Source organism: Pezoporus flaviventris, unplaced genomic scaffold, assembly GCF_033815535.1.
Source record: "Pezoporus flaviventris isolate CSIRO_AGI_PZ_B2104156 unplaced genomic scaffold, CSIRO_AGI_Pfla_v1 ptg000213l, whole genome shotgun sequence".
In the NCBI taxonomy this organism is placed as follows: Eukaryota; Metazoa; Chordata; class Aves; order Psittaciformes; family Psittacidae; genus Pezoporus; species Pezoporus flaviventris.
This window is the reverse complement of record NW_026892761.1, coordinates 2,908,575-2,929,556: the sequence shown is the minus strand read 5'-3', so window position 1 is coordinate 2,929,556 and position 20,982 is coordinate 2,908,575. Positions and strand designations below refer to the sequence as shown.

Genomic DNA, 20,982 nt, shown 5'->3' with positions numbered 1-20,982 from the left:
GTAAGTTGTCTGTAGATGTGATTACTGTCCCATGCCCAAGACTTCTTTAGTTCGTTTCTGAGCTTATGACATGCATTTCACTTGTGTAGTTACATCAGCACTCGGGTCCCCTCCTGCCTTGAATTAACTCCAAGCATACACACTGTTTAAAACCCCCCACGTTGAACAATGGCTTTGATTTTTGGCTGCGTTTTCCCATGCCTTGGCTCCCTCTTCTGGAAACGGACACAGTAGCAGAGTGAATAAAAATACTTTATAGTTTCCAGTTTCCTGTCCAAATAAAGGGCGGAAAGCTTACTACTGGATGGAGGTTAAGCCCTGTGGTTACTACACATGGTTCCTCTCAGTTTCCACTTGTAGCAAAGCTTGTATTGCTTTTCTCAGCTGGCAGCAGGTCTGTGTGACTGTGTCAAGGGCATTTTGGGGTACATATCTCTGAGGAAGAAATGCTGAAGCAAAGGGCAAAGTATGATTCTTGCTTTGGTCAGCCCTGGCAGCCTTCTTCTGGAGTTCTCTATGGGCATAAGGAACCTCTTTGCTATTTGACTCCCTGAAGTTCAACTCGGTAATGCAGTTACCCCTCTTGATTTAAGTAGCTGACTGCTAGGGACCTGCAAGGTATTCATGTTAGAAGAAGAATGGGTGAGTTAGGTAAACATCAGTCTGCTAAAGGCTTGATTTCAGTGGGCATTTACAGGAGCAGAGGGGAGATGCCTGCCCTGCACCTGCATCCTGTACCTGGTGCAGTTTGGTACCCAGACGCTGGCGCCTTCCCCAGGGTTGTGTATGACCTTGGTGAGCCTGGGCAGAAGCTCCTCGGTCCTTTGCTGACCTCAGGTTTTGTTGTGTCTGCATCCATGCTGCTGCCAGCCACAGAATCACCTGGATGATTTTGTAATGCTCTTCTGCTGGCTCCCTTGATATTCCTGAAATGAGTCATGAGTCCTCTTATTTTGACTGAAATAACCACCGTTTTAATGATCTATTTTGAGTTTCTTGCACACTTGTCTCGTGGAAGATGTGGATCGGTTGGAATTAGATGATTTAAGGTCCCTTGCAACCCACACCAGTCTGTGATTCTATTTCTATAACTGACTCTGGTCCTTTCTTTCAGTTACATCATGACCTCAGCCCTATGCAACAGAGTTAAATCAAGCTGTAACAACACCGATTCCTCTTTATTCATTAAATTCTTTAGATAGGAATATAATGTTCAATTCTAATCCTGAGAAAGCAGAGCGAGACTCTTCTGCTCGCAAACCCATGGAAGCTGGAGGCGCAGGGGGCTCCGCAAGTGTTGCGGTCTGGTATCAGGTGAGGAGGGACACGGTTCAGCCCCTCTCGTAACCCCGTTTGGTTTTGCCGATGGGGGGGGTCAGTATTTACCGAAGGAAAAGGGGAAAGAGCTAAAACCCCGCAGTTCTGTGGGTGCCGGATGGAGACCACGACCCCGCCGGGGGCCGCGGGTTCGACACCGCCCCGGGACCGGCACCGGGGACAGGGACCGGGACCCGCCCGCTGCGGGACTTCCCGGAACGGGGCGGCGGGAGGCGCTGACACGTGGCCGCGGCCCGGCAGGGGGAGGGAGCCGGCGGCCGCCGCGATGTGAGCGGAGCCGAGGCGGAAGGCGCTGCCCGCATGGCCGCGGGTGGCGGCGGCAGGAAGGTGCCGGTGAGCAGCGCCGAGCACGGCGGCGTGAGGAGGGATGGCGGCGGGGACCCGCACTGGTCCAGGTAAGGCTGGACCCTGCTTCCCCGCTCGCAGCGCTCTCCCGGGACACCCCCCACAGCATCCCTCGGTCCCTCGCCGCCGCCTGATGCAGCTCCAGGGAAAGATGCAGCTTCGGGATGGAGGGGGTCGGGCAGCCTGAGGGGGGGTCGGGAGCGCCCGGTGTTCCGCGTCGGGACCTCGGCCGGGATGCGGCCGGTCCAAGCCCGCATCGCCCCGGTGCTGCCTCCCCCCCCCGCGGGTGCAGGAGGATGGGACCGGGGTACGCGGCCTCACCACCCCGGGCAGTCCCCGCTGCTTCGCTTTGCCGGCTCCAACGGAGATGGTAGAGGAAAAGGGGAAGGTCTGGGATTAGTGTGAAACAAGAGGGGGAAAAAGCCTTTTGAGCTTATTTCTGGCCTGCAGTCATAGTGCTGAGACCACTGAGAGATTCTTATCGAAGTGTTGCAGCAGGGATGCTTGTGCTGGTGATGATAATTACTTAAGGTAAAGTCTGGAATAGTTGCTGGGCAGCAGCACGAACCGTTCTTGAAGTTAAGTAATTAAAACACTTAAAACATTATTAAGCCCAAACTGAGCACTTTTAACAGTCGGGGGATAAGCAAACGGGCCAGGTTGGATGGGGCTTTGAGCAACATGGTCCAGTGGAAGGTGGAACACCAAGGGGAGGGATTGCCCTTTCCAACAACAACAGGCAGCCACTGGATAAATCGAGGTTTATCATCAGTCACTTCCTGCAGGGGCAGCAGGATGATGGCTGCTTTAAACTTCCATCCCCAAGGGGATTTTTCCAGCAGTCAAAGCCCGAAATTCCAATCAAACCCATGCTTATCTCACCTAAAAGGTCTCAAAAGCAGACTTTTGGTGCTGGGGTTGCTTAAAATTGGAAAATTTTAGCACTTAGGAATATTCCTTTCTCTCTGTCTCCCCCTTTCTAACTTTTCCCTCTGTGAAACAGGAGGGGTGGGAGAGGAAGAACCTCGCACCAAGTTTCCATGAAGCGAATTTCCATTTAGATGTTCTTCCTCTAGTACAAAATCAACACATTTGGCCAGAATGAACCCTCCTGTTTCCCCAAATCTCTTTGAAACCCCTCGATAACACTTTCCCAAATGAAAGTGGATGTAGATGAAGACAGTCTGTGGCTCGAGACAGACGTATTTTGCAGTGATTCTGATCATCTTAAGTGCTGCTAGTAATAGAAAGAACCTGGTTACGGGGAAGGAGCAGCAGGATAACCATTACTCCCATCAGATCCTTATCTCTATTGCTGTCATTTACAGAAGCTGAGCTCCTTTGCCTGTTGTTTGGTGTAGACACACACATGTGGTCACAGCCCATGATCGACTAGGCTTTATGGGCAGGCAGAGGGTGGGAAGGGCAAAGGAAGAGCAGAAAGGAGGAGTGAGCAGCCACATCACGGTGCAGGTTGGTTGAGTTGGATAAAATCCCTCATTGGGTGGTTTAAAGTCAATCTGGTGGCCAGTTTTCAAACAGCATATGCAAATAAAGAGCTCTCCCCATTTCCCAGTGTGAGTTCTTGCCAGGAAGGCAAGGTCTTATCAAGTGGGGGAAGTGACATGGGTTCTCCTTTCGTGCTCCTACAAAAGACATACCAGGCAGCCTTCCAAGATCTGTCTGCGCCGTCAGTGCAAGGAGGGATCAGCAGTTATCTTGGCAGGTTTATTTTGCCATCTTTGTTCATGCTGCTTCTTCTTTTGTCCTCCCCTTTCTCAGATGGCTTTTCCTTCCTCTTCCATGTTCTTGCCCTGTGTTTCATCCTGCCTTTCCAGCTGCCTTTCCCAAACGTTTGTGCAGGTTTCCAATGGCTCCGTTATTGCGTGTCTCCTCTTCCTCTTCCAAGAGCAGCACTTTATGTAGCGCATCTGGACATTTAGATAGCACTTTTAAATGGAGATCTTAACGTGCCAAGGCAGGACCGGGGCATGTAGATGTGTTTAAGCATCTCTGGTTTAACCGGGGGAGGACCGAAGCAGTAAGAAGATAACTCAGTTGCCAAAGGCTGCACACAAAGTGGGTCCAGCAGCAGATATGGGGCTGGCATTTGGGGTGGTGCCTCCAGCAGATAAACACAACATGGAAAAGTCAGTGTGTCCTGGGAAAGAGATGACTCCCGAAACCACTCTGCCTCTCCCAGCCTCTGGCTACACCCGAAGACAAGGGATTTTCTATCCGTTTCTTTAAGCTCCAGAGATAACAGGAGTCACAGCACTGGCCTCAGGCTGGTCTCCAGTCTCCTGACTGCGCTCCTGACCGTGCCTGGAGCCAGCGGTCCCGTTGTGTTTCTGAGTCCTGCCAACACGATGTTGCAGCTTTAGTTGCATTTGTTGGTGGTGGGGTTATTTTATTGTACCCATTCCTCACCCTGGTTTTAATCATGACCTTGCTGAGGACTTTATCCCCTTGGAAAACATAAGGAAGACACAGTTCAGGCTGGCTGCCCCATGAATGCCCTTAGATCAGCGTGCAAAGCATGCGAGTGCTGTAGCATTATGTTTTCCCACCACCTCCACTTAACAACCCTTTCCAGCTCATATGAGCTGCTGAAATCTTATTTCACCCCTGCTTTTGCCAAAAGCAAGAAATGAAGAGAGGGAATAAACCCAGAGCCGTGCTCGCTGAGCACCACTTTGTTGCCATCTGCGGCTCTGCACAGGGAGCTTGTGCACAGGAGGCGGGCAGGAAACCAGCAACTTTCCCAGCTAAAAAAGCCCAGTGTCCTCTGTGCTGCTCTTGTTGGCTGTCAGCGGGTGCATGGGGAGAGAAAAAACCCCTCCTCTAAACCCCAAAGCTCCTTTTGACAGCGACAAATCATTAGCTTGGAGCCAGTCTGCAGCGTGACAGAATCAGCTCGAGGAGGGGAGGAATTCACCTCTCTCTTGACAAGCGTGATGGATTTCCAAGGGAGGGAGGAATTCTTGTTGAGGGAGCAGTGAGAGGACGGTCAAAGTGCCTTAGAAATAACTACCTGGGTATTACCTGCCTGCACAGGAGTGTGGGCATGGCTGCCGTGTTTATGCCACATCAGTCAGGCTGCAGTTGTGGTGGTGATTACAGTAAATTAAAGCCATAGGCAAGTAAGGTGGAAAAGAGGTTTTAGAAGGGGGATGCTCCAATGGGGTTGGGAATGGGTGACAAGGAGGGAAGCATCCCATGTTGAGGCAAGTGACCAGGCAGAGGGGGACCGCAGGCATGTGCTGGGGATGTTCCCCTGGGAGGTGGTCCCATGCTTGGGCTGCAGGGTGCCCTTGGTCTGGAGCTGTTGGCCCTTCAGTGTGGCTGGGAGCTGGGGACCAGCATGTGGGCTCATCCCCATCCTGCTCTGGGGTTCTGGCAGGGATGAGCGAGTGTCCACTGCTGGTGGTGGGGATGAGCAAGCAGGCTGGGGGCAGTGGAGGTGGCTCCTGAGGATGTATCCTCCGTGCATCTCCCACAGAGCTATTTCAGTCTGTTTATAGAGAAGGGAACTGAGGTGAAGATGCCCTAAGGGTAGGCGGTGTGCCCTGCTGCCGGTGCTTGTGCCCACATTGGCCATGGCACTGCTCCAGCGCAGATCAGGAGCTACAGCTCCCAAATCTTCTCCCACTTCCAGTTATGGAAAACACCCACAAACCTCAGAGACAGCTTCTGGCCAAGAGCTGTTGCTGGGGCAGGCTGTTTGTAGCATTGCTAACACAGCTCTTTTACCACCTGAAAATACCCAACGGCCCAAACCCGTGCCTTGAAGGGGGTACTAAACTGTGATCTGATTGATAGCCTCAACTCCAGCAAGTCCATTTTAACAGTGCCCTGCAGTGTCTGCCAACAGACAGAGCAGGGGGAAAGGAGGGAGCAAGTCAAGAGAAATAAAGTTAAATAAATATTTGCTCTGTGGCATCTACTGGAGAAATTCCTCCAGCAGGAAAACACACTGCAAATAAAGATACCCTGTGCTGCTGGCTCCCCTTCCACCGCAGGACAGCTCAGCTTGGGTTTGCCTCTTTAGGGCTCTCGGGCATCCTTGGAAATCAATCCTAACCACTGCGCCCTGGGCAGGGGACCTGTTTGGTTGGTGGGAGCTGGGTCCCAAGGGCATCGCTGGGTGCTGAAAAGCAAAGCTGTGACCCCCCCCCCCCCCCCCAAGCACCCAGGGCTGTGTTTAGAGGAGGACCAAGGGACATCAAGCAGAGCTGCTCAAATGTAGGGCTGCTGCAATACAAAAGCCACCCAGGAAGAGTCATTAGGGCTTGAACTAATTATAGTCTGTCTGGGTGGTGGTTGGCGGTTATGAAATAGGAAGTGTTTTCTAGCTTCATGACTGCTGCACTCAGTAAAGAGGGTTTTGGTGCCATGCAGAGGGGATGCACCTGCAGTGCCTGGAAGCAGAGAGGCAGGACAGGTCAGGAGAGCACAGACTGGGCACCAGCGAGTCACTGCCATCATGGGCATCCAATTCAGTCAATTAGGTGTCTCCAGACAAGCTCTGGTTGTTCACCTGCCAATAGTTTGGGGGTGGCTGCCTGTTCTCATGGAGGTTTCTGCCCCACATAGCTGGGGCTTAGCCAGTACCATTGTGGGGAGATGCTCAGTCTGTCCTCTTGGCTGGTGGGATGGGCATGGTGGCACCAATGACACCGATGGCTGCGACCTCCTTAAGTTTAGGTAGGTTTTATTCTGACTCAGTTTGGTTGTCTCCAGCACAGATTATCTCTACCTCCCTCCTCAGTTAATCCATTAGACTAAATTCATTAATCCTGATAAAGCTCCACTTCTCAGACGGCTGCTTTTACCCCCAAAACTAGTGTTTGAGTTGTCATTATTCCTTACTTTTTGAAGGAGAGCTCTATTTTCCCCCCTCTGTGCTAGTGGAGGTTTCTCCTGTAACCTTTGCTGTTGTTGTTTTTCACTGAGCAGAGCATTGACTCATCGGCAGCCTCTGTGATAACTACAATTAGGAGAAAATGCATTTAAGAGCTCTTTCCTCTGATGCAAGCACATCATTGTCCTTGCAGAGGAATAATTCTTGCTATGTTCTCAAGTGGGTGTGGGCACCCAGTGATTACATTTGTCACTCGTATTGTTTGAGTGGATTGTCCTACCTGGATATGCTACCTGTGGAGCAAGTGGTAGTCTGAAGCCGTCTTTATCACCTCCACTTGTTTTGAGCACAAGTCTCTACTGATGCATTTAAACATATGGGAGGAGAATATGAATGTATAGAGTGGAGTAATCAAAGCATTGGCACTGCATCATGTACCTAGGGGCTTATATAGTGCTCCTGAAAAAGCATATAAGTCAAGAGAATAAATTCACTGGATTTCTATCCAAACATCACCTGGGGATGAGGATTGTCAGGAGAGCATCCCTGCATGGGAATCCCTTCCCACTGCTGTATCTGAGCTGTGCTTTGAATGGTGTTCGTCCCTCCACACCCCTAAATCCCCCTGAGTGCCCCAACACAGGGGCTGGGGGCTTGGGTGGCTCTGCCCTCCTTATTGGAGTGACAAAGAAGCTTGGGATCTCACAGCATCCCCTCCTGCCTCTCTGCCCTGAAGCCAGAGCTGCCTGGCAGCCTGCTCATTGCCATGTGGGGTTCAATCCATTAGCACCAACCTGTGCCTGCACCTTCCTTGGGCACGGTCATTGCTGCGTTTCCCAGTTGCTAACGTGGAACAGACCATGGCAATATTACAAAGAGAAGCAGAGTAAAGGCTGGTTGAGCTGCACAAGTCTTTTTCTCTCCATGTCACACCTAGCAGAGCCAGACAAGGTTTAGGGCCAAGGAAGAAATGTCGTTCTAATATCCCATTAAATGCTGCTGTGTTCATCAGAATAACTGCTGGGAGAAGAGGCAGAGCTCATCCAGTGAGAAAACTCATAAAGCTCTCCCTTTGCTCCAGGGGGAAAAGCACAATGTAGAAAACTACCTTGGCAGCTAAATAATAGGAGATACCTACGCACATCGCAGGCTGCTGCCTTTGACTTTGTCACCTCAATAGCTGCAGGTTCAATAGCTCAAAATAATCACTGGAGATAACAGGGGAGATTATGGAGCTGCTCTGGCAACAGCCCATTTTGATGGGTGCAGAAGGTTGGTCGCTTATACCTGCGAGCATCCCGTCTTGGATTGTCTCAGACTCCCCTCCATAACGTTTTCCATTGCCAGTTGCTCCCCATCTGCCCTCTGATGGGAGATTTATACCCAAGCCCTGCCCACGTTGTCCTGCTGGGCTTGGTCTGACCAGGCCACGTGGCATCCAGGAGCCTTTGGCTTCATTGTGCTTTCCCATGGGAAGGTGAAGTTGGTGGATCTGCTGATCCCAGAGCTGATTAAAACCCAAATCATACCAACTTCAGGTACGATTGCTGCATCCCTTCCTCTTGCTGCGGGACCAGGAGGGACTCTGAGAGCGTTTATCAGTTCAAATGGGGCAGTTCAACCCGTGCTTACCCATTCCCCCAGCAAAGATACGTGAGGTTTTCTGGTTCCTGTGTTATTTCCTACGTGTCCACAGTAACAACAGTTCCAACCTCCAAATCACCAACTGAAACCCTTCCAGTGCCTCCTGCCAGAGGTTGGCACTGAGCTGCTTATCTGCCCTGCCAGCAAACAGCAATAAATCCACCTCCGATGGGTCCAAGTGCCCGGCGTGTTCTCCTTTTCATTGTTCCTTTGCCTCCCGCCGTGAGGGGCCGTTTGACACGTTTATAAATGGGTTTGTGCTGTGTGGGATTAACCTGCATTTATCATCGTTCCAGGACAGAGGGATAAGTGCTCACTTTGACACACGAAGTGACCCAGGTTGGTTCCCGCGCGGGAGGTGGGTATGTTTAGTGGGGTGGAAAGCACAGAGGTTAATGCCCCGGTACGGTGAATTCCGCAGTCATCTCTGGAGCAGAGCGAGTCTGTTTGCCCAGTGCTTTTGTGCTCTGGGCATAGAAATAACCAAATACAAATGGTGGGGTTCATACTAAGCCTTCAACTCTGTGATTCGCAGCAAAGGGGGATCCAGGCTGATGTTAGTGGGACTGAGGGGAGGCAGAAGAGTTCAGGTATCGCAGCTTGAAGTTTACAGGAGGATGTGGGTCTCTGCTCCAGAATAACACTGCTGACTTGGAGCAGGAGAAAACTGCTTTCCCACTTATTTCCAGCCTGTATCTTCTGAAGGGGGGTGCACTTTTCTTGAGGCTGGGTACTTATGTACCAGAAAATGTATTCTGTTAATGTATTATTGCTCATATTATCTTAGGCTTCTTATCAGGCCAGCCTGGATTATCTTGCTCCTCTCTTTGGGCTATTTAGCCCCATCATATCTTGTCTCTTACTAAAGAAAACCTCCATCTCTCTCCTGTTTAGGAGGAGTACCACACAGCCACCCTCCCTGGGGAATGGGTAGGAATGCCAAATAGCAAATGTTTGCTACCAAGACGGTGTGTCTTATGCAAATACCTCCAACCTCATGCACTGACCTTTCCTTTGTTACCCTTATCTTTTGAAGAACAGTTTCTAAAGCTTTTGTTTGGGGAAAAAAATGCAAACCGGTTCCCCCTCCTTTCCCTCTATCCACAGCAATGCAGGAGCTGCCCATTCCACCTTGCAGCCTCTGGACAGGCGTTATTTTACTGCTGGGGTCAAATAGTGTTTGGGTTGAAAGTTAGCATCATTCATAAAGTCACCAGCTGTGTCAGAACCACTGTGCCACAGGGGATTGCATTGACCTTTCTGAAGACAGACTCAGCTTGCAAGCGAAGACTGACCCGTGAGCCCTCGCTGTGCATGGATCTACCCCACAGACCGTTCCCCATCTTCCTCTCCCTCCTTGCAGACCCGAGGCCCGTGTCTGGACGGTGATGTTGCTGCTGGGGACGTGCCTGCTGTACTGCGCCCGTGTCACCGTGCCCATCTGCGCCGTCGCCCTGAGCACCTACTTCGACTGGGACAAGAAGCAGTCCGGGATAGTGCTCAGCAGCTTCTTCTGGGGCTACTGCTTGACACAGATTATCGGGGGACACATCAGTGACCAGTACTGGAAACTGTTCTCATGTTGGCCTCTGCTCGGGCTTTATTTAATGACACAGATTGGTTTTGACCAACCCCAGTTCTAGTCTTGGCAGTGCCAAGTTTCACCTTGGGACAGTGATGGGGTGAAGGGTATCCATGGGGAGATGCTTTATGGGGCACTGCAGATTGCTCTGAGAGCTGTTGAGGTCTCTCCACCAGCCTCACTCAGGGTCTATAGCTCTGACTCAAAGGGGATGTGTAGTTTTGTCTGATTAGATTCCTTTGCCTTGAAATTGCTGCACTGCTTACAGGGCAGTGTGCACTGATGGACTTTGCATAGCCAAAATGCCCAGCAAACACAGGGGGTATCCACACAACCATTATGGCCTCAAGAGCTCCTACAGAGCAACTGCCAGGAGAGATCTACAGTCACATTAATGGACACTTCAGACCAACATAGGGGTTTTGTCACCTGGAAACAGTGAAGAGCACTTCTATACCAGCGTAATTCCTCTGATGGAGGTTGTTTTTAGCACTGCTTCTGTAATTGGAGTGAAAAAAGCAAACCCACAGGCTTATATGAAAGAAATAGTGGGTGTGAAGCAGGATTTATTTTAGGGAAGTGATAAATGCTGATGCTCTTCATGAACTGGGGTTCATGGCTGCTGCTCATTGTCCATTTACAAACAGTTTGACCCCAGCAGTGCTGGACAGGAAGGGTTTATAGCTGAAGTCACTAATCACAAGAAGAAAACATTTCCTTTTGCAAGCCCTACAGCTTCGATTTGATCTGCACAGCCCGCCTTCATTTTCAGTTCAGCACCTCCAGTTTTTCCACCCTCTGTTCTCATGCACAAGCAAACCCCCATCACAGTTTCCATCATGTTTGGGGAAAACAAGTGTCTCCATTTTATCACATCAATTAAAAACCAACTTCCCCAGCTAACTGTAAGGAAAGATCTGAGTAATCACCTGCTCGGGTTCCTTACCCCAGCCACCCCATTCTTATGAGGCTTTTCCTGTGAAATCCTTTGTGAGGAACACATGCCTGGAAGAGGCACCTTATCCATGCAGTGCACTATGCTGTTTCATTGTGTTCCTCAGTAGTTTGCAAGCAAAAACTCACATCTGAACAGGCAGATCTGGTGCAAAGGAGCAGATGGAAGAGAAAACACCATCACTGAATAAGAGAAGCAGGATGGCGATGCCAGCTTGAGCTTCCCCTCTGTTAGAGCCTTGAGCACATCAATGTGGTGCTGCCTCTAGGGTTGGTGTGTGCTGGAGCTGTGTGGGCAGCACTGGTGGCCAGTGTCCTGGTGGGAGCAATCCCAACTCACTGCCTGCTCCAGGAGAGGCTGAGGTGGGAAGGGACAGGAGGTCACAGCTGCTCCTGAGGGGCTAAAGACGTTTGTGAGGGAAGAACAGGTTTGTCTGAAAGGTGGCTCTTAAAAACAGGCTGAAATGGGAAAAGCCCTTGGGTCCTGGCTGGGGGGCTTTGCCCTTTCGCCCTCCCCTTGGTTTTGATAACGTGGTTTCTGTGTTCCAGAATAGGAGGTGAGAAAGTCCTCCTCCTGTCGGCATCGGCCTGGGGGTTCCTCACGGTGCTCACCCCGCTGCTCACCCACATCACTTCTGCACATCTCGCTTTCATGGCCTCCTCCAGGTTCCTCATGGGGTTGCTGCAAGGTGAGACCCATGTCCTGAGCCCGTGCCTGTGTCCGTCTGCCCATGGGCTTCCTTGCACGGGGGCTCTTGTGCAGTGAATTCAGATGCAAGCCATGTGCTTTGGGCTGCATGGACCCTTCTCCTGCATGTTTGAGCCATCCTCTCTGCCTCAAAACTGTCTCCACATCCAGGACTTCCACTGGAAAAGAAGGTGACATCTCTAGAGAAAGGCACTGACAAATCATTCCCCTGTAGAAATCTCTGTGCCGGGCAAGGGCTGCTGCTTCTGAAACCACCCCTGTTCCTGCTTGGTTTTCCACGTCTTAAAACCCCTTCAAAGCACTTGGCTAAAGTCAGTCCTTGCTAAAACTTTTGGCTCATTTGGGATGATTTCCCTTCCCTCCTGCCAAGCTGCAGCGCTTGGGAGCTGCTGGGATAAGTGCATTGGCACCGATGGATTTACAGCAGCCAGGGTAATGATGAAACCAGGGGTTATGGAGAAGGCCACAAACAAAACTTCCATGGTGATGGATTCACTTTCCTTGTTTTATACCCCTGTTTTGTATTCACCAGAGGTTTTGGTGCTTTCTCTCGGTGTTTATCTCCTGCTGGGTTCTTTCCATTTGCTGTTGGTTTGCTCTCAAGGGCACAGGAGCCTGACTGCTCCCTGCCCTCCTCCCGTTGCTTATAGGGGTGTATTTCCCATCTCTGGCCAGCCTGCTATCCCAGAAGGTCCGTGAGAGCGAGCGAGCCTTCACCTACAGCACAGTGGGGACCGGCTCGCAGTTTGGGTAAGTCCAGAAGGCTTTGAGCAGCGAGCAGCAGTCTCTGGACATCCTACGTGGTGAAATGCCATTGAAGACTTGGAGGCAAAACCCACAGCCCAAACTGCACGTGGCTTCCCGGGCCCTTGAGGACACCGGCTGCAGCTGAGGAAGCCTCAGGCAGTTGCTGTGGGGCATGTCAAGGGTTTATGTATGGTTTTAGCTTTCTTTTCAAGCCAGACTTTGAAGGGGGTTTGCAACATTCGAATTACTATGGGAAACAGGCTGATTCGGTAGGAAGAGCAAGGGCTGGCCTGAAACTGCTCACCTGTCCTCTTTGATAGATGGGGTAATGTAACGTCTCATGTTAATGGCCACGAGAATATTCTTTCTAAATGGAAGGGTTGCTTAAAAGCCAAATGGAAACATTCCTGTGTTTAATCACTTGGCTTTCCAGTGTTACACATTCTCTGAGATGCTTCCTGTGCCCCAGTAACCCCATGTTCTTTACTGGTATGTGTGTTCGAGGGGCTGGTGAGATCCTTTCATGGTTTCTCCTGCCCGAGCGAGGATCTGGCCCAAGATGCCATGCAGGGAGTAGGGCAGGTTCCAAAGACACAGTGTGATAGGGCTGATGTGCAGCAGCTCTTTTAAGTGCATTTAGTGATGTGTGGCATCCACCCTGGGGAGCATCTCCCACTGATGCATCCAGTCCCAATGCTCTTGACCAAACCTGTAATCCAAGGGTGTTTTTCCTTGCAGGACACTGGTGATTGGTGGTGCTGGATCTCTCCTCCTGGATTGGTATGGATGGGAAAGCGTTTTCTACTTCTCTGGTTTGCTCACTTTGCTCTGGGTTTACTGCACCTGCAAGTACCTCCTGAGTGAGAAAGGTAAATCCAGTCACCTGTATCCCTTGTGCTGGCAGTTTTGAGCTCTGGCATTGCTGATTTCCTATTCCAAGTCCCACACTGGATTATATTGCTGCCAAGAGCCTGATCTGACTCCTCGGTCCCCTTAAGTACCAGTGAAAACATCACACAGAGCATGATCTTCAAAGTGGATTAAGCTAAAGCAGGGCAAGATTCTTATTCCAAACAAAGAGCATTTACACACAGAGCTTTTAAAAACCAGTTAATCTGGAATGTCTCTTCCGAGGTAACTGTCTGGGAGTAATTCCACACATGGGGAAAGCCTTACATCTGGCTACAGCATTATTAGTACAGTGTGACGTGTGGGAGCCCAGCTCATCAGGAGCCTGGCGTGTGGCTGATGCTGCACAAAATGCAATCCTGGTCCCTGCCCAAGGGATTTTTCATTCATTATAACAGGAAATATAACAAATGGGTGAAGGTGGCTGGATGGGAAAAGTATGTGGATACAGTGGGAAAACGTTGGTCCATATGAAAAGGTCTTTTCAGGAGCATTCAATAGCTGTATAGCCAAAAAACAAGGGTGAGGAGGAGATTGAAGGTAGCTGTACAGCGGCCTCCCAAAGCTCCCTCCCAGCTGCACAGAAAATCACTGATCAAAGCTTCCCTTTGTACGTTTTCTTCCCTGCAGAGCTCATCATCCCCATAGACTGTTTAATGAGAGGCCTCTCCATATCCAAGCAGACCAAAGTTCCTTGGAAGCAGCTGTTCAGGAAGGCACCGATATGGTAGGCAGCTCCGGTGGCCTTGAGCATTGGCAGGGCTGGGGAGCAGCCTCCTCCCAAGGGCTTTTCCTCCCCTCTGTGCTTATTTCTTCTGCATATGTGTGTTTTGTCCACTTATTTATGTCTTTGGGCAACACGACCAGCTTTTCCAACCCCTTCTGTATAAATAAAGAACTAAAAAGGTAAGCTTGACAAAAGGGTTTATGTCCTATCCAGAGGAATGTCAGGCTTCAATGTTACTGGCAAATCCTTTTCCTTCACAGGCTGTTTCCTGGATGTTGTGTGCCCCTCTGGAGTAATATTCTCCACCAGTCTGGTTGGAAATGCTGCTTGTAATGGGCTCCTAAGAAGTGCTGCTCGGGGGTGTTCTCACTGGTGGCAAAACATCTTTTTAATAGCTCTTTTTCCTTCGGGATGATGCATTCGGTACTGAAGCTCATCCAAGCATGCTCCCAAGTGCTGCATTAAGACAGGGAGGAGGGGTGGTGGGGCTGCAGGGCAGCAAGCCCATTCCTGCCTTGAATAACCATGGAGCATCTGCTGATAACAAATCCCTAGGAAGCCCTAAACACCTCTCGGAGCAGGCCAGCTCTCAGCACTTGGAAATGCACTCACACAATTGCTGCTGCAGTTAACCTTACCTGATGCAGGCACTGAGTGATGATGAGGAGGAGGAACCAGCAGTGCTGGGAATGGCGAGCCAAAAGGAGTCATTACCTATGGAAACAGCAGGAAGCAATTGTAGCCCTGCGAGGGATCCCTTTATAGAGCAGGAGCTGAGAGATTTGGTTGCTCGAGTGCCTGTTTCCAAAGTGACTTGTCCCTCCTGATGATTTCCTCTCTGCTGCGTGTTTCCAGGGCTGTCATCATCGCTCAGCTCTCCACGGCCAGCACGTTTTTCACTCTCCTCTCCTGGCTGCCAACTTTCTTTAAGGAAACTTTCCCCGAGTCAAAAGTAAGTTGGCTCCGAGGCGTTGCAGGTCTCTGCGCACATGAGGTCGTGCTGGGTACCAGCTGAAATGGGTTGTTAGGGAGGGATACGATGGCAGAGGGAGTTGGTAAGAGCAGGCTGGGAAGCAGGAGGAGGCGGGAGGTTTCTCTGTGGGGTTAGGAGCTGTTGTTCCCCTGCACATACATTTGGAGGTGCATCCTCCCTTCAGGTAGGCAGAGGCTGGTTTCTAGTTGCTTCTTTAGGGATGCTGAAGTGAGGTGGAGCTGGAGCCACTTCATGACAGGGAAGAGAGGGTTATATTTGGCTTTTAGACTGCTTTTCTTCTGAGGTCTCCAAATGGCACAGAGCTCATGATGCTATGCAGTTGCAAATGACCACCATTCACATTTGGGTTTTCACCTGTACTGGAATTGTATATCTCAGGCCTGAGAAAATCATAATTACCTTTAATAGCACATACAAAATTACTACAACAGCTTCCCTCTCCTCAGCACCAACGATGCTCCCATTCATCAGAAGCCTAGGCAATGCTCATCTGGGCTGAGAGCTGCTATTTAGATCTGGTTCTCAGAAACTCAAGACAATCTTTAGGCTCTGTTAGGTTTTTATACTTTCCAGAGCTGCTTACAAATGCCTTTTCCTATTACATGAGCAAAGTGCTTTATGGCAGACTTGATATTCATATTAAAATCATGTATTAAAACGAGCAAACATATTGTAGTGACAAGATCTGTGCACCTCAAGTAATGTGCTTGTGCAGCAGTAATTTCCCATCTGTTCAGCATTATATCATGGTGCCTTTATGTAAGATGCTCTATGAGCGTTCCTGCATCTGGTAATCGCTTCATATGTTTTAATATAAAGGGGCTTGAGGATGCTTGATTTTAAAGGATGGATGATAATCCTTAACGTGGGAAGCCTGTGTCGCCTACTGGTCAATGTCCCTTTCTGCAGGTGGGCTGCCCTTACCGCTGCTGGCAGCCCATCAGGATGGAGGTGATGGAGGGGTTTGGCTCCAGGTGATGGGCTGTGGGGATGGGCAGTTCAGAGTGCTGGGATTGACTTGCTGAGCCACCCCAGTCTGTGTTAACAGACACCCAACCACAAGCCCTATAGGGTAGCACTTCCAAAAGTGATCAAGACCCAAAGTTCTGAGGCGCTGAAAGCTGGAAATGGACCCTAATGTGATATCCAGGAACAGGATTGTTCAAATCCAAGATCACCCAAGAGCTGGCATCCTAAAACCAGGCAAAGAAGGGAGGGATGCCCCCATGGGTGACAGGGATACCCTGGGGATGATGGATGGTTCAACCAGCTGAGATGAAGCTCAGCCCAACCCGCACTGATTTCAGCTCCTCGTGGGATCTGGGCACCAAAACGCCTCTGATCTGCTCTAATCCTGATGTCCGGTAATCATCTGTGATTACAACTGCAGCAAGCTCGCTTAATTGAAAATAGGCCAAAATATGTTGCTGCCCATAACGCTTCCTAATCCTGACGTTAGAAAATCCAGCTCTGTTCCCTCAGCTTCACAGGGATGCTGCTAATGAGGCTGAAGCTAATGGCGGAATCCTGCTGGCAGCTTTACTGATGACCCACAGGGCAGAGTAAAGTCTGTACTTGCTTTGCAGGGCTCTATGGCTCTGCCACATCACCTTTAGGAGCAGTAAACTTTAATCCCTCTTTCCCAGAGCTTTCTGCCTCTGCAGGGTCACCAGGGCAAAAGGAAAGACAAGAAACCCACAGATGCTACAGCCCCGTGATGCTCCTGATGCCTTAAATACTTTGGGGTCATGCAGGGTGTAGCAGGGAGCTTGCTGTATAAAGGGGGTAGAGAGCATGCAAGCAGTCCTGATCACTCCATTTGTTTTCCTTTCTACAGATAACACAGACTATCACATAAAGTGTTTGCAAAGAAACTCGGCTCTGACAGCAAACCTCTGTTGACTTTTGCTCCCTTTCAGGATTGGGTGTTTAATGTAGTCCCCTGGCTGGTTGCGATTCCAACAAGCTTGTTCAGTGGATTTCTGTCTGATCATTTAATCAGCCAAGGTAAGAGCTCTTTTGGCTTTTTCTCAGCTCTTATTTTATGTGATGTGGGAAGAGGACCTGGCTGGGAGGAGGTGGGCTTGTTGGTAGGGTGAAGACCCAGCAAATAGACGTGAGGTTCTGATTTGAAAGCAGAATAAATACTTCAGGGTTCAAAGCCCATCCATGTGCTTGAGGCTCCCTTTGATCTCACTTGCAATATCCACCTGGAGATGAAATCTGGCCGTATGAAATCCACTGACCTTGTGGTCTTCTGGCTGGAGAGCAAAGAGACCTGGTGAGCTGTGCTTAACTCCAGTTCTCCCTTTCTCTTCCAGGCTACAAAACCATCACCATTCGTAAGTTCATGCAGGTAAGAGCTGAAGCCACAAGAGACACACCTGAGTACCTGTGGGGCTCTGCTTACATGGCAAGATTAGACTTCTTATGGAGCTGGGCTGGTGGTTATAGGTGGAAAGAGGGAAAGGGTGCAGAGTGATTGGTGATCAGTATGTACGGGAAATGAAATACAGCGCAAACCCCTGACTGAGGAACAGAGCGTGGACCAAAAGTGATGCTGAGCACAGAGATGTGTGAGTGCTCCAGAGAGGTTTTCCTTCACAGGCAGAGGCCAACTGCACTCTGTCGCTCCAAATGACCCCTTAGATACTGAGGAAATAGCAATGCAAGGATGGACACAAATAGAAATGCTGGTTGAGAGCACAGCGTATCCTTCCCACCCCGCAGCATCCCATCCCTCTGGACAGACACATAAAGGCAGGACACCAAGGAAAAAAAGGCTTGAGAAGCACCTGGTGCATACGAGCTCTTGCCATTGTAGAAGGGAACAGTTTGTCCATGAAAGGACTCACTTTATTCCCTACAGAGACTGTGCTGTGGTGTTTGATTTTCCCTTTCTTCCAGGTCATTGGCTCCGGTGTCTCGAGCATTTTTGCTTTGTGCCTGGGCCAGACCTCCAGCTTCTGCAAAGCAATAGTGTTTGCCTCCGCCTCTGTTGGCCTCCAGACCTTTAACCACAGGTAACCAGCTACAGCAGCAGGAGCTGTGGCCCTTAGCTCTTACCCTACACTTGGCATTTCAGGGTCCGGAAGGAAGCTGCCTCCCTTATTACTGTCAGAGCAAGAAGTGGTGCTTGCCTGAGCATCCTGTGTTGGTCCTTGTGAGGGTGGTGGGGTTCAGTGGGTTGGAAATAATGCAGCAAACTTCTAGTGTGGGGAAGGGCTGGGACCAGCAGGGATTAGGGATTGAAGCAGGGAGGGAATTGCATTTTTGTCCCTCTAAACGCTTGAAGTTGAATCCTTTTCCTCCTGGTACTCTCTGGTGCTGCTTCACTCTCAGCCTCTTTCCTCCTTTCTCCCCCCCAGTGCCATTTATTGCCTTGGTCCCTTCCTTTTGTTTGACAGCTGAACTCGGGGTGAATGATGAAAAAGGAGCCGTGCTCCATTAAAAGAACCATTTTTCCTCTGTGTTTCTCACTAGTGGCATTTCAGTGAACGTGCAGGATCTGGCCCCCTCGTGTGCTGGCTTGTTGTTCGGTAAGGATTCCTGTGGGAAGGGCTGTTTGTGCAGGGGGGAATGCTGTCATCAGCAGGAAGGTTTGAGCTCTGTGCAATGTCTATTCCATACGTGCAGCCTCAGCTTCCTCCTGTGATATAGCTGCTTTCCTTTACAGGTGTTGGGAATACAGGTGGAGCCCTCCTAGGTAAAGTACCTTCCTCAATCTCAGCTGCTCCTGGGCAGTCCTATCCTTGCAGGAAAACAGGACCTGGATCTGGAGCCTTTGCATTCCTTTCTCTTCTCTCCCATCCCAGGTGTCATTTGCGTGTACCTGGCTGGTTACCTGATTGAAACGACCGGCTCCTGGATCTCTGTTTTCAACCTGGTGGCTGCTGTTAACAGCATTGGCCTCTGTGCATTCCTCCTGTTCGGGGAGGCCCAGAGGGTGGACACAGACTCTGCATATATGGACCTCTAGAGATGAGTCCAGCAGGCAGCCCAAGGGCAGGAGAATGTCACATCTTTGTGTCTTCATCGCACAAGTGCCAAAGAACATACTTTTTTAGGTGTTTAATAGGAAAACATATATTGGGACCAAATACGTTGTGGGTCTGGATGGAACCCATGAGAGGAAAGAAATACAGAGTTTACCGTGTGCTCAGGGCATAGCTGATGGCCTGCAGAGCCATTCCAGCTCAGCATCTCCAGTGAGCTTACAGCCAGCGTGACCAATGTGCCCCAGTCTGTGTGTAGTGGACAAACACCATGTGGCTGAAGCAGCTCATGCGGTGTGTCTCCAAAGGCTGCTGTGGTTTGGGACCACAGGGAGGGCGGATGGTGACACATGTCCTCTGAACTAAATGAAAGGAATAATCCAAATGGATGTACCTCTGCCCTTACCCCTCTCTTGCGTGCCTTCGTTTGCAGCCTGCTTGATAGGTACAAGCCAGGTTGAGATGAATTCCAGGCTTTTCTGGCTGGATGTCTACTGTGGACCCAGGGGCACGAGGTTGCATTGATGCTGAGCTGGGATGCGGCAAAGCAAATCTCTCGCATCAGCTGAGCCCATCTTTGCTCAAGGGATCCCATCTCTCCTGCTTGGCTTTACTCCATCCCTGAGCTAATGTAGAGCACCTCCAATGTGAGAGCCAAGCTAAGGTGCAGTTGCCCAAGATCAGGCATAACTGGGTTGACCTCATGGTGTAGGTGCAGCCAAGAAATCCCCTGGGAGCTGTTTTGCCATATGCTGTGAATGTATTGGAAGAGCAGGTCACGTCCTGTACGATGGATCTATTCTCCCACATGCTTTTTGCTTGGTTAGACACATCCTCCATGCGCTCCCAAAGGGACACAGGAGTCTTTCCAAAGAGCCTGCAAGGGGCAGGTTTTGTTTCTGTGTTAAGCATAGAGCAAATTTCTGCACTGGGGATCCGTAGCACTGGACGTGGATCCCTGCGGTTCCCTGTGTCAGAGGGGACCACTCGGCTGTACACGCCTCTGAGCCTGAATGTCTTAAGTTATTTATAAATATTTTTAAATCCAAGTGCCAAATTCTATATTTTATGGACTTGAGGCCCGACTCTGCTTATTTTGAGTGGTTTCCCCACAGTATCTCTAGAAGGGAAGGGTTTACCAGCCTCCGGTGTCTGGTTTTGGAGGTTCTGTTTTAAATGTGACTGACGTTTCGTATTAAAGCAATTCACAGCTTTCCCTCCCACCCCCTGCTTACAGCCTGAAAGGATCCCTTTGATAGCTCCAGGAACCTTCAGCTGAGCCTTGGGAGCAGATTCCCCAAGGGCCCTCATGGTGCAGGAAAAGCTTTAGGTTACCCCCTGCTTTTCCTTTTGTTTTGGCCAAATTTCTTCTTGGAGGGTGTGTTGGACCCATGTGAAGTCTCTGAATGGCTGAGTTTATAGTGCAAATACCAACCAACTTTGAATTGCAGAGCCATTAACGGGTGCCACTAAGCTGGGTTACTTACTGGGGATATTAAGAGATAAAGATGCGACTGGCTGATGTCTGCAAGAGAATATGGGATCCCTGTGACCTGACGGGGGCTGGGTTGATAAGAAAGTGGTTCTTTTCCTCCTTCTGTGCTTTTTTGTCTCTAAAAGACTCGTTGCTACAGTTCTGTATCTGAGGTGCCGCAGAGCCAGGACACACGAATGCTGCTGGGAAGCCTCTTAATATCAGTAGGTAAAATAGGGAGGGCAGACAGAGCAAATGCAAGCCAGAGACATCTCTGCCAGCCGTGTCCCTCATCCAGGCTGAGCAGATGGTTCGCATGGCCTTTCTATAGAGACATCGTAGGGAAAAAAGAGGTGTGGGTTTCTTTTCAACATAGAATCATGGAATATTTAGGGTTGGAAAGGACCTGAAGATCATCCAGTTCCAACCCCCCTGCCACGGGCAGGGACACTCACACTAAACCATGGCACCCAAGGCCTCGTCCAACCTGGTCTTGAACCTTGTCCAACCTGGGTGTTCATTGTTGTAGGTCAGGAGCACAGGGAGGGGATTCTGGTTCTCTCTGCTGCTTGCACCATCTCTTGGGGAAGAGTTGATGCGTTTAAATCACTCTCATTCAAAGCAGGCAGCTTGGCCACCCCTTGGCTCTGCAAGCTGGGAAATTCGGAACTCGTTTTCAATGCGAAGTCAACGCTGCTGC

At 50.2% G+C, this 20,982-nt stretch overlaps 1 protein-coding gene across 1 annotated transcript; it reads left to right on the top strand.

The window, feature by feature from the left end:
- Positions 1-1,577: 1,577 nt before the first annotated feature.
- Positions 1,578-19,279, top strand: SLC17A9 (solute carrier family 17 member 9). The gene is made up of 13 exons (XM_061441478.1): positions 1,578-1,733; positions 9,555-9,752; positions 11,277-11,416; positions 12,087-12,186; positions 12,922-13,052; positions 13,723-13,819; positions 14,675-14,771; positions 16,733-16,820; positions 17,135-17,169; positions 17,721-17,836; positions 18,297-18,352; positions 18,490-18,519; positions 18,629-19,279. The coding sequence occupies exons 1-13, from the start codon at positions 1,639-1,641 to the stop codon at positions 18,790-18,792; spliced, it is 1,347 nt and encodes a 448-aa protein (XP_061297462.1). The 5' UTR covers positions 1,578-1,638; the 3' UTR covers positions 18,793-19,279.
- Positions 19,280-20,982: the final 1,703 nt, after the last annotated feature.